Below are 18,081 nucleotides of genomic sequence, written 5' to 3'. Positions count from 1 at the left end.
AGTAGGGGCAAGCGCGTTCAGGCGGCGGTGCGAGGTCTGTGGGCCTCGCCGGAGCTTTCCCCCTCTGTGCCCGCCGGCCGGGGCTGCGGGCTCGGGTGTCTCTCGGCCTGTGAGGCAGCGGGGGGCGGGCGTGGGGGGAGCGCCACGGCTCCGCGAGCGCCGGGCCTGGCGGGGCGGCCCGGCCCGGCCCGGGGGCGGGCGGCGTTGCGCACCCTCCCTGCGCTTTGAGCCGGGGCGTTGGTGCTGCCCGTGTGTATCCGCGCACGCTGTGGTGCCCCGCTGCTGTAGGCGCTGTCCCTCGCCCCTGTGGGAGAGCCGCGATAGCGAGGGCAAGCACCTCTGTGGAGTGGCAGAGGAAGGGCTGTGGAGCCTCGCAGGGCAGGGAGGGGCGGGGCAGGGGGGCAGCGAGCGGTGCGCAGCTCGGCTCTGTGAGGCGCCGTCGGCAGGGCCGCGCCGCGCCCAGCGCTAGTTAAGTGAGAAGAAAAAATAACGTCTGTTAGGTGCCTTCTGCAAATGGCCATGTTGTGCCTAGGCTTGTGAGTTGCCTCTGAAGCGCTTAGGTAAGCTTCCTTCCACGTTAAATTTCTCCTTTGCTCACCTTGGGAATATAGTACCATGAAGATCAAGAGTTCAGAAGGAGGAAATGGCAATAAAGAAATACATTCCCCAGTATTTTGAGTTTTATTGTATGTCTTTTGAAATGGTTTTGCTGATAAGATTTTTGGCCATATGTTATATCCCAAACTTGAATAGTGGCTGATTGAAAAATCTGTACTTATTACTTTTCACTATTTTATATTTCATATTAGAACTGAGTGGTTTTTTGGGGACGCAGTCATCAAAAATGTGCATTTGCTTACTTAGTAATTATTTGCACTGTATTCTCTACTGAATAGTTTCAGTTGGGAACATTTTTGGAGACGCAGGATGGCCGGCTCACACCGCTTCCCAAAAAGAATCTGCTTTTCATCTGTTTTGGGAGCATTCAGTTATTAGAGATCTGGGAGCAGATTTTTGCATTTGGCACAGAAGCGTTGGAGAGCATTTAAACTGGTAGGCTGTTCTGGAGACAAAAGATATTTCTGTTTGTGTGCACACTGCTATTCATTTTTTTTCCTGTTCAGACTGTTTCACTTTGCATAATAATACAACGGCATATAGGCTGAGGTGTCCAGATGGAGAAGCATGCTAACTAACTGAGCTGGATAATCAGTTTTTCTTTATCTGTACAGGTCACTGTATATTTAGATACTATATACTAAACTGGACTTCTTCAGCAGGAAAGAACCAAGAGCTCTCTCCCCTAACTTACCACGCAACATCGTTAAGTCCTAAAACTGATGGTTAGGATGTATGTGAGATGGGGCATGAGGGTGCTTGTTGCTAACCCATTAATAATTGCATGCTCGTTACTGCTCTTCTACTCTAGAACAGGAAAGACTGATAACATACTTGATAACATACTCTCTTTCCTCCTTTTATATTTCCTGTACTGTAACAGCTGGGGCACTTTCTTCAGAGGCTATATCAGCTTACCCCGTGTTGGGCCCAAGTTACCTTCAGGAAATGTTAGGAGACAGAAACTGATCGAATCACTTGGACTGAGATAAGTGTAAAGAAAAGTATGTATAGGGATGTTCACGTCTAAATATTTGTTTCAGGAAAGTTAGTACTTATGAGGAACTGTTCCTGCCATTTCCCTATTTTCTTCCAGGATTATTTGTGATTCCTCTGTTAATTCTTTGAATGGAATGTATTTTACTATTTCAGATCCTTTGAGGAAACTGTTTATTGTTAGAACAGAATTCACTGCGGTTCATTTGCTTGTGAAGTGTCTAAGTTAGATGTTATTAGTTAAATAGTAATAGCTTTTAAAAAAAAAAAAAACCTGGAGCAGTTTGCTGGTCTCTTAAATTCTTTTCTTTGTCTGCTTTTGACAGCCTGTTTTTGGACAAATCTTTTATTCTCTTCTAAAGTTAATAGAATGTGCATGGCTGTCCCTAGTGACTGTCCGGATTCTAAAGAAGAAAAGGTAGGTAGTGTAATTCTAAAGAGTCTTGAAATTAGTAAAAGAGAAAAGGTACCTTAGCTGTTGTTGTATACAGCATGACTATATGACATTGCCAGAGCTGGAAGAAGATTTAATTTTTCACATCAATAATTTAACATCTTGAAAATAAGCTTGAAATTTTTCAGAGAATTAAGATTTTTTTCAAAAAAGTGTTTGGCTTCAGATTTGACAAGCAGCTTGCTTAACCTGATTTATTATGCACTGTAGACTTCAATGCAGTAAGGAGGGCAGTCTTATTAATAAATCTGTTATTCCTATAGAATGCTGCTTTTTTTTATGCAAGCCACCAGGAGACACTTTTAGAAAATGTTCGGAGATAATAACTGATAGAACCACTGGAACTGGAGCTGATTGATTCTGTTGCACATGAAGATACAAACAGCATGAAGAAAAGTGTGGAGTCAGACCTAATCATGCATAAAATATGAATTAAATAGAAATACTTATGTGCATATATGCATATATGTAAACATTTTTTTCCTTTACTTGCCATGCATTCAGTTGCCATGCATTTGATTTACAGAGTCTTGAAGATTATGTAAACTGGGATCAGATGTATATGTGTATCTGTTTCATGTTCATGAGAAGAAGCGATAACCCTGATCTCAAATATAACTTCACCACATACATCTTCATCCTCTATAGTAGAGAGATATTTCAGCAGCATAGTCCAGGAACTACGTCCAGTGCCCTGTTGTTACCTAACATTTACATGGCAGGAACAGCAGTGAGAGGACAATGAAACTAAGGCCTTGTTATCCGTATTGCTGTATAGCCCAATAAAAAGTTTTACCAGCTGAAAACTAATAGATAAGTGGAGGATGACAGCTGGTGACTGAGGGAGACAGTGGCAAGCTAAAACCTGATCAGTCAGAAACAGTCCTGTGCTTTGCCGTCAGTGGTTTACTATACACGCTATGGCAGATGATGAGTTTTGAGGTGGGATAAGCGAACCACTGAGGCTGCTCTCATAGACTAAATGAAGATGAGTGTATGGTTAAAAAGTAGATCTGATGGATATAGTAGGGCTAAATATTGGCAGGACTGATAGGTTAAGTTTGAGAACTTGGAGGAGAACAAGGGGGTTAGTAAAGGGATGTGAAGAAGTCAGCAATGAATCAGAAGATGATTCTGGTAGCAATTCTTTGTCCTAATGTAAGGAAGACACGGTGGTCGGTATCAGTGCTAGGAAAGAGAGGACGAGTTTGGCTGCACAGTGGTGGGAGGCTTGCTAAGATTCAGGTAGCCTAGAAAGTTGAAACAAAGTGAAATATCTGAAAATTCATGGAAGAAAGAGCAGTAAGAGGCATCGCCTGCCGAAGGCAATTAGAGGACCCCTTCACATGCCGTATTTGTAGCTCATTATAGTAAGATCTTGGGGGGAAGCTCTTGTCATACGAGTCTCTTCTGCAGTTACCTGGTCTTAACTGTTAGCTACACCTTGAGATGTTATTGTTGAGTTAGGAGATGGAATTTGATTGTAATAATTAATAGTAATGTTTATAGATCGCCTAACCCAATTCGTGCTGTGACATTAAGTGCATATGTGTGTAAGATATCAGGGAAGCTGAGTATTTAAGGTACGCAGGGAGAGAGACCTTGGAATACGGCTGATCTATGGTGTTCAGAAGTCTACTGCACTGTAATTTATTAAGTTCCTTTTCTGTTATCTTTTTATTTTTATATACATTTATATCTTGTTATCTTGCTCTTTCTTAAACAGTATCTTTATTTTGTTGCCTTGTTATCTTCCTTTTCTGTTATCTTGACTTTTGACTCTAGAGTGCTTTTTTTACATAAGAAGTACTCCTGCTTAATATATTTATCAACTGACAGTAAATTTTTGATGAGGTGATTAGTACAATCTGTTTCTTGCAGCACATGAAATTTATTAGAAAAAGTGAATAACATTTATTTTAGATATTTCGGGCTTGATAAAATAAACCATTTTTATTGCCTTTTGTTGCTTTTGATGCCTTTCAGATATGTGCGTTGTGTTGAGCTTCAGATATTACTGGCAAGGGCAAACTATGGTTAAGGTTATGTAATAACTGCTTTAATACTGGAATGAATAATAGGAGAGGTTTTGCAAAAATGAGTTGAAAAAGTGCATTAGATATCTTCATAGCTGAAAAGCACTATTATAAATGTAAGGTCACCACTATTCCCTTGAGTTTTTCTGTAAATGTGTTTGCTTAATACTGCTTGATAAATCTGTACGCTTATTCAAGCAGAACATGTGGCTATTCAGAGAATATGATCTGACTTGTAAAGGAAACATTGTTTTTCACCACACTATGCTTTTGCACAATATGCTTTAAGCATTTTTTTGCAGAGTTCTACTTGCAGTAGTTACGCAGATTGTATGTCAATGTAGAAAATTGTTGGGAATTCTGGCTGGAGATTTGCCAGAAAAGTAGAGCTCTCAAGAGCTCCTGCAGGTTTTGAGAGAGAGGTGACAGATCCTATTAAAGATGCTGTTAGCGCTCCCACAAGATGAAGGACTGCAGTAGGAGGAACTGCATATTGCCCCGAGCATCCTACTTGTAAGTGGTGTGGTCAGAACCTGCCCCTTCTTCCAGAAGGTGCCGGGGTCCAGCTGTGTTATACAGAGCCATTGAATACCAGGCTTTGTTGTTCTGTGGCTATGTTCATGTTTTCAGTTACTTATACAGGTACAAATCTTTACTGAAAACTCTACTTATAGTTGTAGTCTCAAACTAAATCTCACAGTTGGCTGAGGTGTATGTTAGGGACAGTCCTTACCCCCACTCTTTATTATGTGTTTGGGTATCAAATGGAATTCCAAGTATGCTTTTTTTTTTTTCCCCCAGTAAATACAGATTAGTTCTTATACCTCTACCTAAGTAGAGCAGTTCTGTTATTTTATATGACACTAAAAGGTTTCTAAAGTTAATTAATAAAATCAATGATGCAGTTTCCTGCTTTTGTCTTTATGGTCAAAACTAATCAATGCATCAGAGAAGTTAATATCTTCATTTCTTTTATGTTGTGTGATCAAAAAGAACCTTAAAGAGCTGCCTCTCCTTCTCGCCAATAAACATTTTAATGCTTCTTCTGTCAATAATCCTGATAACATTATTGCACTTGTTTTCAATACCAGCTACAAACACTGGGGGGGGGAAAAAAAATTCTCTAACCCTTTCCCTTCTTTCCTGTCTTCCTAATGGTATTTTGGTTTCATCACAGTGAAAACAAAGGGAAGATGGGGATTAGTGCAGACAGGGTCAGTGGAAGTGCCTGCTTCCTTTTGAATGATGTTAGCTTTCCTTGAAGAGGGTGTGCTTGGGTGAGGGGTCCTTGCTGTCCCACCACCTACTCTTTTGTGCTGACATGATTCCTTGGGGAGCTCTTCACAGAAGAAAAGACTGAAACAGTGTGTTGAGAGAAAGTTTTGAAGAAACTAATGCCTGTAAACACTGTCTTGGACAATACATTTTAATAAAAGGCTGGCTCTTTGATTATTATGGGACTTCTTGTTGCCTTGTGGTGCAGCATAATTATTTCCCAGCTCTTGCTGTGTAGCTCATTAGAAGCAGCTGTTAGAAAAGGCAGTCCTTAGCTGCTGGAGCTAACTGTGCTGGAAGGGCTCCAGAGCTGCTGTTTTTGAAGAGCTGTAGCAAGTAAGAAAGACGTCTGTGTTGGGACTTCTCCTCTGGGAGTGGTGAGAGAGGAGAAGGTTCAATGTTGTTTGGTTTCCTGTTCTGGGGTGGGGGATATCTAGAAGAAAATGCAGGTGAGATTTCCTAGCTCCTCCTCACCTGGAAGGGAAGTAACAGCCTGAAGGTGAGAGAGGTAGGAGTTAGGGCAGCCTAGTCTGTGGAGAAATGGGTAATCCTCTGGCCTTCCCAAAGCTTGCTTTGCTTCCACGTGTGGCTAAGCTCTACCTAAGTGGAAAGGATCTGGATTCAAAAATGACTCTTCTCTTGGCTTCGCTCATAAAAGAGCGTTCTGGACAATGCTTGGTACTGCTAGCTGAGTATACCTGCAGTGTGTGGGAAAAATGTGAATACAAATTATCTGAGTTTCCATGCCTATCTAATCCTCCAAAAGTTTTGCGAAACCGGTTGTTCTCTGTTGCATACAACTTAAGATACTCCCTCTGGAAAGGGAATGAAAGCATTCTTTCCCTGCTGTGCTTTTGGCCTTAACCAATGAGGGGATTCCTTGCCTTATGTCAAGAATATTTTAAAACTGGTTAAATATCTTTGGGATTAAATGACTATTATGACTACTCTCTTCTTCATCCTATTAGGATTGGCATTGTCTCCTAAATAATTGTGGGGAATAAAGTCCTCAGTTTTTTAAACAAATTTTAAATGCATTTTATAGAAAAACAAGCGTGTCTTTCTAATGCTTTCATCACCCATCTTTTTTTTGCCAGTCATACAGATCTCTTTGAAAAGTGTCTTTGAGTAACAATTCCACTATATTATTGCTTTGGTGGTATCATATTCTATTGTGCATAGAGGTTAAGTTGCTGTTATACTTGGCTGTATACCACCACATACTAAAGAAATTCTATCCTAGAGATTTAACTGTAGAGGGTATGTCCTTCAATAACTCTCTGTGGGAATTCACTTTTTTTTTCAGTTACTAAATAATGTTCTCCGTCTCCTAAATGTTTATTTAGCTGCTTTTCATTCAGACTCTCTGTGATAATTACTTGACTGGATTAGTCACTTATGGAAACATTCTGTTCAGCCTTTTGACGTTATGATCTCAGAAGGTGGTGCTTCTGTGGAGTATAATTACCTGGTAGCAAAGTTGATACTGTCTTTGGTGCCAAACAATTGCAATTCTGTCTTTACTTCTCACACTTCCTTGTTATACTGTCCCCTAACTCGATGAATATATGCATTAACTAAGTACTCAGAGCTTCTTCATTCACTGTTGACTCAAAGTGACATTTGCACTATCAGTCTGTTTGTCAGTTTTCCTGCTTGGTGCTCTGGAGTGTGTTCTCCCTCATGCGCATGGTCCAGGATACTCTCTGGCCCCAGATGTTCTGCAGGTCTGCTGCACCTGTATGAGAAGTTAAAGGCAGACTCTATTGTTACAAACACTCAGTGTTTCTGTGGTAAAACCCCTAGCGTAGAAAACTAAAACCATTGTAGTGAATACAAGTGTATGCAGTGTTCTATATCTGCGATAAATGAGGGAATTGGCAACAGGCATGCTGCTTTTTCCGATGTTGTTTGGCTTACTTCATTCTGATTATTGTTCAGTTTCAATATTTGTTCTTGCTGACTGTCACGTTGCTGAATTTGCAAGGTTCTTGCCAGAATTTGAGTCTGCTGACATAAACTTTGCCATACGTATAAGTAGAGATTCAGCCTTTCAATAATTGTCTTGTGTCAGAGCAGATCCTACTTCATTTAATGCACAGTGGCAGATTAGGAGAGATTGCATTTTGAGGGAAAGAGGACAGATATATCTGATTCCCATTTGATAAATCTTTCAAAGAATGGATGGCATCAAAAGGATGCAGCACAGCAATGTCCGCAGGACAAGTTCTGTGTTAGGCTGACATACTGCTGCAATGAAAAGCAAGTAACACTAGCTTTCCTTGTTTAGGGTGCTTTGTATTTGTACAACCTGTAAATTAATTATTTCTATAAAAATGACAAGTCAATCAGCACTTGATACTTACCAAGGGCCTATGTTATTTTAGGATGTTGTAGATCTTCAGAGTTCCGTGATGGTAAGACTTGAAGAGCCCAGACTGGGATAGTGCGAAATGAACATCGTGTTGAACTGTGGCTCATGCTTCTAGAAAATGTATGAATTATTTGAAGTGAATTTTACGGTTTAAGTGCATAGTTTCAAAGGTCTTTCTGGTGTAACTGTATTTCTTGAGAATTAGAAGAAAAGGAAAATTTTCTGCTTCCAGTGTAAGTAACGCTTTAGTAATTTTTAGCTAGCGTAATGCAGAGGCAGTTGAAAAGTCAAACTTCTGCATCAGTGAACCTGTGGACTTCTTCAATAAGTCTTCTCTGTAATGTGTTAGCGTTTGAATTGCTGGCTGCTTTACAATTGACGTATAAAGACAGTTTTCCTTTTTGAGAGCCAGGTAACCTCTGGAACTGACCAGGAAAAAAACTGAGCAGAACTTGCCCTGGGGATGCTCTCCTCTTAGCACTATCAACACCAGATTCATTTATTCAGTATCCCTTTTGATGTTCCTCTGTCTGAATTTGAATGTTCAGTCTTCTATGAAGCGAGAATACCTCAAGTGAAAAGAGTTACCATGTCGAGACTTGAGTTCCACGTGTATCCTTTGATGTCCTATGAAGGTAAAAAGATCAAGTCCCTGTGTGCATTTTCTAATGGAAATAAATCAGCCGCTCTCTCTGACCCCTTGGGGAATTCTTAAGACCTTCAAAAGTGAATGATAGGAAGTAATCTTTAAGTCTGAATTCAGAATTTTTCATCCATTTCTCATTATACTTCTCGGCGATGTCACAGTTGTGGCTTTGCAAGTGGTGCGGTAATCACAGGGACATCAGGCATTTCTGTGAGAATGCTTTTAAAAAACAAAACTAAGCAAACTTTCACATAGAACTAGTACAAGTTCTAATAGATAATTCTAATCTAGGTTATTAATTTTTAATTTATGTGGCAAATAGTAACACATTCCCTATACTGTTTCTCAAACCCTAACTACTTACAAACAAGTAACGATAAAACAAATGTTAAAAGCATTTTTTATTGCTGCAGTAATCAAAATCAGTGGCCGTCTCTGTGCAGACCGTTAGAGTCTCTCACTTTAACGCTCCGGTTTTTCTGGTACTCTTAAAAACATAACTCTTTGTTAATGTTGGAATCCTGACAGCCTTTTCTATGGATTGAACGATATTTTGTCAGCTAGGCTTTGACTGCTGTGGAGGTATTTGAAAAATGACAAGTACTCCCATAAGATCAGGGAGTATGGTACAGGTGGGTAAGGAGGAACCTTGAGTGTTTTAAACACTATCCTTCTGCCGTACTCAGAGCACACATAATCAGCACTGTAGTGATGGCATAGAGTAATGATCCAGGTTCATTCCTTTATATCTTTTGTGGGCCTGGATCATCTGTCTTTGCTACAGATATCACTGTTATGATGAGAGAGGAGGGTAGGAAAGAGAGCTGCAGGAAAGAGCTACCTTCAGATGGTGGTGGTGAAGCTAAGTATATTGCAGGTGTATCCTTCATGCTAGTCACAGCAGTACCAAGATGATCAGACGCCATATGGGTTTGTCAGTTAACTTGAGAAAAGGCATCTCCCTATGTACCCAAGTAGGAGCAGTTTGTGAAGTGTATGTGTTCTCACTTGGTCGTCAGGGGGCTGCCTTGGGGATTAATAAAGAGCAAGGGAAGAAATGATGGAATAAACCATTTGCTGTAAGACGGGAAGCCCAACTTAGAACTGAAAATTTTCCTGCTTCTTGAAATCTGAAGTTTTTAAAAAAATATAAATTAAGTGCACATATGTCAATGTAGAGTGCATTGGGCGTGTGAAAGACTTGCTCTTTAGAGTATTCTTGCTCTAGTCCATTTTTGGTTTTTCTGGATATGAAATGTGGGGAAGACTGCTGGTAGGTTGATGGTGGTAAGTGCTAAGTCTGGCCTCGATTGCAGCGTAATCCTTGTAGAGGAGGCAACAAATGGGCCTCTGTATTCAGAACAAATCATAAAGCAGAAGTGAAGTATAATCAGTACGTTTGTGTGAGATGTTTACTTTGAGATAATGTTTACTTACACGCTGGAGCACACTCCTCTATTGCATGACAAAAGCACACCCCATAAACCTGCTCTGAAGGGTTCTTTATTTTCTGAAGGTAAACATTTTGTACTATGGGAAACATACTGCAAACATTTTGTAGAGGAAGGGGAAAATGGATGAATGTCTTGGAGACAAATACAGGCAAAAATATGAGGCAAAATGTTGATGATCGTTCTTCATCACAATTTGAGTGCATTGTTTTTTTTTAACTGCTCTATGTATGTCATAACATGTCTTTGATTACATATCAGCGTATGTAGTAATGCTACTGTAATTCTCTAGAAGTCCAATGAACAATTATCACGTGAGTTACTCACTTTTTCCATGTTGTTTTTTACTGGAATGTATAGGCATATAAAATTGAAAGAAATCTCATTAAGCTTGCTGGGCAGTTGCTAGTTTAAATTTTATTCAGAGAAGATAACTATCAGAAAGAAGATTGAAAAAATAATAGCCCTCAGTAATATTGAAAGTCTCACCTCTTTTTCTAAAGTTAGTGTAAAAAGACTTTGGGTCAGCAGTAATGATTCCATGCAAGACTCAGTTAATCTCAGTGTCATTAAAGATAGTCTCCAACTTCTGTTCCCGAAAGGCCTGGACAAATCTATTTGAAGGTGATAATGAGTTAAAGATTAATAGCAACAGAGGGAAATAGACGGGGGAGTGTTAATGGTAGTGTCTTGCCCGCTTGAATTACTACCTTTAGAGGTTAATTTATAACAAAGAATTTTATGAAGTACTGAATATTATGGACTACATAACTCTGTTCCCATATAAACTTAAACTTTCATTCTTTCCACCTTTGCAGAATACCTTTAGAAGTTTCAATCTATATAGGTGAAAAAAATGCTAAAACCAGTCTTTGGTTCTTAGCACAAAATATGATTCACTACAGTAATACTTCCACTTTCTTCTTAGAACAAGTTAATGCAGAATGTCAAATTTGAGGGTATGTAGACAGTCTCTAATGATATTGAAGTCAACAGTGAACTCTTCTGCAGAGTTTTAACTCCTGACCACTAGTTTGCTGAAAGACCAAGAAGATTTGAGAACAGACTGGCTTTCAGAGTGCTGTTGCTTTGGGAAGGGCTTAGAAATGTTTGTGCAGTATAGAACTGAATAAAAGTGGCCTAAGTTTACCGCACCTACTGCTAGCATTCTAAAAGTTAGATGTGTAGCCTAAGCTAGCTCTCTAGGTTCCCTCTATAATGGAAAGAGGTGAGTACCTCCAAATAGCCAGAACGGATGAGCCCATCGAAACGTGACTGACAGGAAAAGGTAGATGGGAAAAATGCTTTGTTTGTTTGCTAATTCCGTATACTCATACAATGAATCATGAGATGTGAGAAATCCCTTCCTCAAGTCTTTTAAGGCAGGCACTGATAGTTCCGTACCATGAGCTTTAAGGTTATAATGCCTACCACCTATCTTTCCTACTCCCTGTGAAACATGTCTTTATAGATATTGTCGTATTAGAACTGGGAAGAAAAAGCTGCACTCAAACTACCTGCTGAAAGAAAGCAGACATTTCTTTAAAGGATCTTCTCTTCCATGTTCTCAGGTATTTCTAGCATTCCAGTCATTAATGATTTCTCTGGTCTTAGAGGAAGAATACACAGTCAGCTTTAAGACTTTTTTTTTCTCCAGTTGTACTTACTAAACTGGAGTTCTTAAATACAACCGGATGTATTTTAGTGACAAATCCCACTGAAGTCAGGAATATATTTTGTGAATTGGATGACCAACCTATGAACTTAGGTGAAAGATTATTAATAATGAGTTAATTAAAAAAAAAAAAAAAGACAACCCAAATTTCTGTAGAGGACCCAAAATAGTAGAATGGGAGAGATATATAAAGAATTTTGTTCTAGAGGAGTAGGGGAAAGGGAGTAGCAATAGCTTGTTGGTGTTACTACAAAACCATTATTGGGGACTTGATAGTGTTTAGCAGTTCAGCTTATGAGTTAATGGTAATTAAAATAAAGAGTGCAAAGTGGAGGGAAAAAAAAAGACTTTAACACAAGTTTAGTCTACTAAGATCCTGAGATTCTATTAGGAAGTTTTACTGACTGCAGGTTGTATATTTAGGAAGGAAAAAATTCTAATGTGGGTATAAAGGCTAAGCAGTTCTAGTTTAGACCGGTAATCCACATAGAATACCCCATGCTTTCTCTCCCCTCCCACGCCCAACCTCACTCTTTTTTTTTTTTAATGTGGCCAGTTCTGTATATATGCTAAAGAGGTACAAGGAATTCCTAATCAGTACATCATTTGGTATTAGATTCCAGCTAAAACTTCTGAAAAAGTGAAGTCTGTCTGATATGTTTTGATTGTTCATATAAGTTAGTCTAAGCCTTTGTTGAGTCTCTGTTTTAATTTTTACTTCAGTGCTGTATTGTGGTAGATGTTGAAACAGCTGATTAACTAATAAGCACCTTTCCCTGTTCAGAGAAGGGATGTAATTCCTTTAGACTTTGCCTGTGTTTTGCTGTTGGCTCTCTTTTCTGCCCCATGAAGCATACTCTGCTAGAAGGAGGCTTACCTCTCTTCCTTCAGTTGACCAAGAGGAGTTGTGATATTAGTTGGTAGGTCTACCTTTAGTTTTGAAACTTGGATGTTAATGTACATAAATTGAAGAACCTGTAATAGTGGATAGTGTATAAAATACTAACGTTGCAGGCATGGTTATTGTGCTGCCTGGATTTCTAAGTATCTTAACGTAAGGATTCAGTTTTCCAGTGCATGTCCTGGCTTTAAGTAATATGGGACTCCTTAAAATAAGGGATGCTGGATTTGTGAATATTTCAGTGTTAGAAAATGCAGGGCTTACAAGAATTTTTGAAAAATGCCTACACACCCTTCTTTTTCAGACTGGAGTAGAAGTTAAGTGTCCAGGCTGGCAGGCCCTTTCGAAAATTCCCATAGACAACCTTTTAAATAGCCCTACACGGTTGTGCTTTGGGGGGAGGAGGGAGATGGGGCGGAAGCTTTCTTGTGTGTGTGAGCCAAATACCTTTTCATTTGAACACTGCAGTAGTGAAATTCTATATGGTCTCAAAATCTAAAACAGTGAAAATAGATTTGGAGTGCAATACATTTGTTGAGACATAATTAGAATCTCTTTTTAATCCATTCACTGGCTTCATATGCAAAACTATAAATTCTTCCAGCGCTTTCAGTTAACTACCTGCCTTTGTAGTCCCTGTCAAGCTGCGGAAGCTCTTTGCTCCCATTCACTTCACCCATTTTTATTTTTTCCTATCTCCTCAGTCATCTTTTCTGCAGCCATTTATCTGTGATACTGCTTGTGAGCTCATCTGCCTCTGTTTTACCCATATTTCAATTTCTTTTGATGTTCCAAATATAAAACTGTCTACAATAAAATGTGCTGACCTCTCTCTATATATAGTCTGATACTTCTTCTTTCTTTAAGAGCCAACACAAAAAGATATTAAATTTTGAACTACCTGCTCCTAAGCTATGGTCAGGAGATGCATAACCGCTACTGCAAGCAAGTGAATACACTGGTCACCAAGCCTAAACCTGAGAAGTGATCCATTAAAGGGTGCAGGGTGAATTCATAGCCTTGCTTTCAACAGCTTTGAACAGAAGTGTTGAAAATCAAAACCACGAAGATCTTAGCTTCCTTAGTAGTTTATTGTTAGGATTTCTTTTGTTTTGAGGAAGAAGGGATTTCTTCTCTTTAGAATAAATAGTTGTCTTTATTTTTTTTCCTTATATTCTTTTTTTTTTTTTTTCTTCTCTCCCATCCTCTCCAGCTTGTGAGCTAAGAATGGGGGATATCTCACTGGGGAATGTGAGATATCACCATCTTTTGTCAAAGTACTCTAGAGGGGCTCATAGAATCAGCCTTCAACCTGTTACAGAATCCTTAACCCAGACAGCCTAAGCATGTGGAAAGTCACACTTCTGTCTTCCTTGTTCTTAGGCTTGTCATACTTTATCCATATGCCTAAAATGATTCCACAGCTGAGAAAGGTACTTCTGTGGACAAGTGACTTCAGGATTACTCAGCATCATAAAACAGTATCTGTCCTCCTTCAGATCCATGTACAATCTGTCTCTCTGCCTACACACCAGCTCTCAGTCTCCTTCTAGGTTCTTTCCCTGTTCCAGTGTCTACTGTCTTGGATTCCCAGTTCATGTCCTTTTGTTAAGACCAGAGAGTTCTAGTACCGCTTTTTCTGTGAAACTCCCTTGTATTTTTGACTCGGCCTTTCCAGGAACAGAGTCTTTCTTTGCTCTTCATTGAGAGCTGTTCCTCTCCATCTCTTGTGCCATCCGCTTTTTAAATGGACAGTTTATTTTTCCCCAAAAGGTAGCTGTTGTAGGATGCTTGGCCTCCAGCTTGGCTTGTAGCCGTCCGAAACAAATGAAGGCAAATGCCTGATCAGGGCATCCTTCAGAGAACTTCAGCCAGGTGGTTCTTGCCCTAAAGCCTTTTTGAGTGGGAGGGAGTGAGGAACATTTAAATCTAGTGTTCACTAGTATTCTTTGCTACAGTTAAACCATTGTGGTGAAGATTTTAGAAACATTCAGCCTGGGAGCAATACCTATTATGGAAACAAATCCAGCCCAAGAGATGTTATAGAGTTTTAAGCAACTTCAGTAGTTTTTAAGAGAAGTGTTAGCCCTAATAGGGGATACTACCCAGCCTTTTGTATACTTGCTTGTTCATTATAGCATTGAATGTTTTATCTCATTGGCAAATGAATCTTTCTCACCACAGCTTCAGCATGCTGTGTAAGTCAGGAGGTTCGCTAGCGCATTAGAGTTTAACCGAAACAGAACTGGGTCTGCATTCATGTAAAAGAGAAATTACAGGATGAAACAGTTCTTGCAGCATAACCAAGAATTACCAGACATTGAGCATATATACTTCAAGAGATTCAAGGACTTCTCAACATGACATGTACTTGCTGTACAATAGATTGGAGGGATACCTGCCTGAGCCTGGAAGTGAGAAAGAGTACCCATGTTATCCTAAGTATTTAGCTCTTTCCCGTATGATTTTCAGTACTAGATGTATTATTTTGACAAACTTTTCCAGTTCAGCTTCTTTTTCCCCACCTTTTTTTTTAAGGAGTGGGACGGAGTTACACATCTTCAGCACATCTTTAGTATGACAGTCTTTGAAAATAATTCTAAGAAGAATATTCACAGTAACCACAATGAATAAAGAAGGTATTATCTTTCACAAACCTTGTTACTTTTTGTACTGCTAGATCACAAGACATGATACCACTGTCTGTCAGGGAGAGCTCACGAAAAGCTGAGTGCAGTCTTGTTCAAAAGATCTTGCTTACAGAAGCGCAGATCACTTGCTCAAAAAATCTCATGAAGAGATTGTATCTCTCCTTGTGCCCTAATTAAATAGGGAGGGGAGGGAACGATAACCAACTTAGTCATTAAAACTACATCTGCATTAGGAAACTCAGCAGAGCTAGGACATGCATTGCAGCACTGGCCCATGATTGTCCATATTCGGCGTTTTCCCTGGCATGACTTTGACCTGTGGCAATCATCATGCTCCCCAGCAATGCGTTGAGATGGAGAAAGCGGGCCAGGGACTGTTTCTGATAGACAGTAGGAAGGAAGCACTCCTCTTCTGAGAGAGGACAGGTTGGCCATGTGGATGCAATCTGTTGTGCCATGCTTCCCCACAATAAGAGAGGGCCTGGCCTGTTTCATTTCCTGTTGCAGGTACAGTACCAGAGACCAGTAAGACAAGGATTCGGTTATAGGACTGAGCTGTAAAAGAATATAACTGTGACCAAAAGCTGGATTATTTTTTAGCTGGAAAAGTCAGAGGAGATCAATAATATTGTGAGTCCATAACAGTATCTAAATGCTGTGTGAAATAAATATAATTAACATTTAGGTTCTTCCAGAATAAGGGCCATGAACTAGCCTTTATTTGTTAAAAAAACAAAACCAAAGCTTTGCTAATTGATGTGTAAATAGAGAAAGCAGTGCTGTCTGCAGCTCTTGAACTCATAAAGTTCAGGAAAATCAGTAGAAGTTGTGTGTCTGAAGCTGCTGAAACAACTTGAAAAGCAAATGTATTTATAAGAATTCCTTTATTCCTTTAAGAATTCCACTGATATTCAAGTACTGATTAGTGTTCAGAAGTACCAGAAAATAACTTATTCCTTAGGGTTCTGAGTTTTTCCTCCAAAGTATGCTAATTATCTACACTTGAATTGAGTCAGAGCATCAGGATCTACCTTTCAATCTTATTAAAAGTTCAAAATTAAATGATGAAAAAAATCATTAGATTGAAATATCAAGCATCCTTTGCTGAAACACTCTCCTTGTACTCACTAATCCTGTGATAGGGTTTGTATTGAGTTCTGATTTTTTGAGAAACCGATACTGTTTCCTGTAGAACTAGCATTTTCCTGACAGCCTGCAGGAAGTCCAGGTCTGCTTAGCTTGTGAAATGTGTGAAAGCCCTTGCCTTACATGCAAAGCATGCTGGTGGTCCTAGGAATGCCATGCCAAGCATTCTTGAAAGATGAATATCTCCAAAGATAAATGCATTTCTGTGTGCCAAAGCTGTTTACTCTGATTGTTTCCCTACCTCCCTTTCTTGGCAATAAAATATTATTTTAGATCCTTCTTCCGTTTGTGATCTTACTGTGGCACAAAAAGTTTTTACTACCCTTTATCCCCTTGACCAGCTTGCTTCATACTAGTAAATTTGAGTCTTGTTTCTTTTGCTTCCTATGCCATAGTGTCTTTCTTAGTGCTACTCATTAAGTAACATACCAACTCTGTCTTGTTCCCATTTGTGACCCTGTGTTATGCTGTTCTTCTCTCCCATTGAGTTATCTCCCATATTCATATTAAATACTGGCGTTGTGTCATGTGTCAGAAACAAGATCTCCATGGAGATGCTCCCTCAACTTTTAGGGAGCTGCAGGGACGTAGTTTCCCAGAAGCCTTTTCAAGTGGAATTCCCCAGGATTAGGAGGCCAAAGTGGTTTCCTTTAGTGAACCCTGGATTGCTGTGATTGCTCTGGTTAACTGCTGTAAAAATTGGCTGTAGTTGTCCTGGGATAGACTTCTGGATTTTTCCACGCTTGGGGAAGATGTGCTTTGCTTAGTGCCCTGTGCTGATGCTCTGAGTGCTCCTGCCTGGCCAGGCACCTTGGGTGTCAGCTGGTATGGCAGAGCCCCCTGCCTTGAGCAAAGCGTGTGGTTTATGTCCAGTAGCAGCTATGGGATACACTAGCAATATTTGAAAGCACTCTTTCAGATGTTTTGTCCTAATTTAGGTGAAGACGAAATATAAGAAAGGAAATAGTGATTAAAAGAAAAACCCAACCTTTTCATCATCAGTTAAACTGAGGTAAAACATTTTTGAAAGCTTCTTTCTTTTTCTTTTCCCCTTTTTTTTTTTTTTTTTATTGATGTAGATGTGATGGCAGACTTGGTCATTTCCCTATCTTAATCCCAAATCTGCTGAGACTGAATTACACTCAGTATTGTTGGCTATTCTCTGTATTCATTCCCACTGCTCCATGTGTCAGCCTTCTGCCCCTCCCCCAGTATATTTCTGAGCGATTCAAATTTGGTTCTTCCTGTCCAGGTCTCTTTCAGGAGTCAGACCCATTTAATTTCTCCTGCTGTTTTGGATAGTGTCCTAATGAACCATTGTTGACCTTCTTTTATTTCTGGAGAAGACTGACTTAACGAACACGGTTCAATCTTAAACGGTCAAACCAGATTGCTTCTATGTTTTTTGTTTGTTTGTTTGATTGTTTTCTCTCCTAGGAATGTTAGCGTAGTCTCTGTATTTACATTTAGTTGTCTAACCTTGAGCAGCTTGGCAGTATAGCAGTGGCCATTAGGCTGTGATCGTTGAATATAATAAATATGAAAGTGCAATCAACTCTTGGAGAAGAGAGTATAGGAAACTTTATTTCATAAAAACAAATAGGTCAATATGGATTAAACAAAAATCTTAACGCTTCTCAAAAAAAAGCCATTGAATAGTTTGGCTAGCACTTTGATTTCTAATTGTTCAAAGGCAATGTAGCTATCTATGGAGACAGAACTCAAAGCAAGCAAAATGCTTTGTGTGTCTTTTAAAGATAATTTTTTCTTTTAAACGTGGTTGCTATTTATCAAGTTTTCTTTCTCACTGCTTGTAAAGGTCATCAAAAATGTACTGCTTTGAAGTGCTGTGCATTGT

General features: G+C 39.5%; 1 protein-coding gene across 2 annotated transcripts in view; it reads left to right on the top strand.

The window, feature by feature from the left end:
* Nucleotides 1-398: 398 nt before the first annotated feature.
* The window catches only part of RGS7 (regulator of G protein signaling 7), a 284,031-nt gene continuing 266,348 nt past the window's right edge, over nt 399-18,081 (top strand). Inside the window, exons 1-2 of one of the 2 annotated variants that reach the window (XM_068939272.1) lie at nt 399-560; nt 1,941-2,032. In XM_068939272.1, coding sequence (XP_068795373.1) covers nt 1,985-2,032 — 48 coding nt within the window. In that variant the 5' untranslated portion in view covers nt 399-560; nt 1,941-1,984. The remainder of the gene's footprint in view (nt 561-1,940; nt 2,033-18,081) is intronic. The other variant, XM_068939273.1, reaches the window with a different exon arrangement.

This window comes from Struthio camelus, chromosome 3, assembly GCF_040807025.1.
Source record: "Struthio camelus isolate bStrCam1 chromosome 3, bStrCam1.hap1, whole genome shotgun sequence".
Taxonomy (NCBI): domain Eukaryota; kingdom Metazoa; phylum Chordata; class Aves; order Struthioniformes; family Struthionidae; genus Struthio; species Struthio camelus.
Note: the sequence above shows the minus strand (reverse complement) of the source record. Positions and strands in the feature narration are given on the sequence as shown.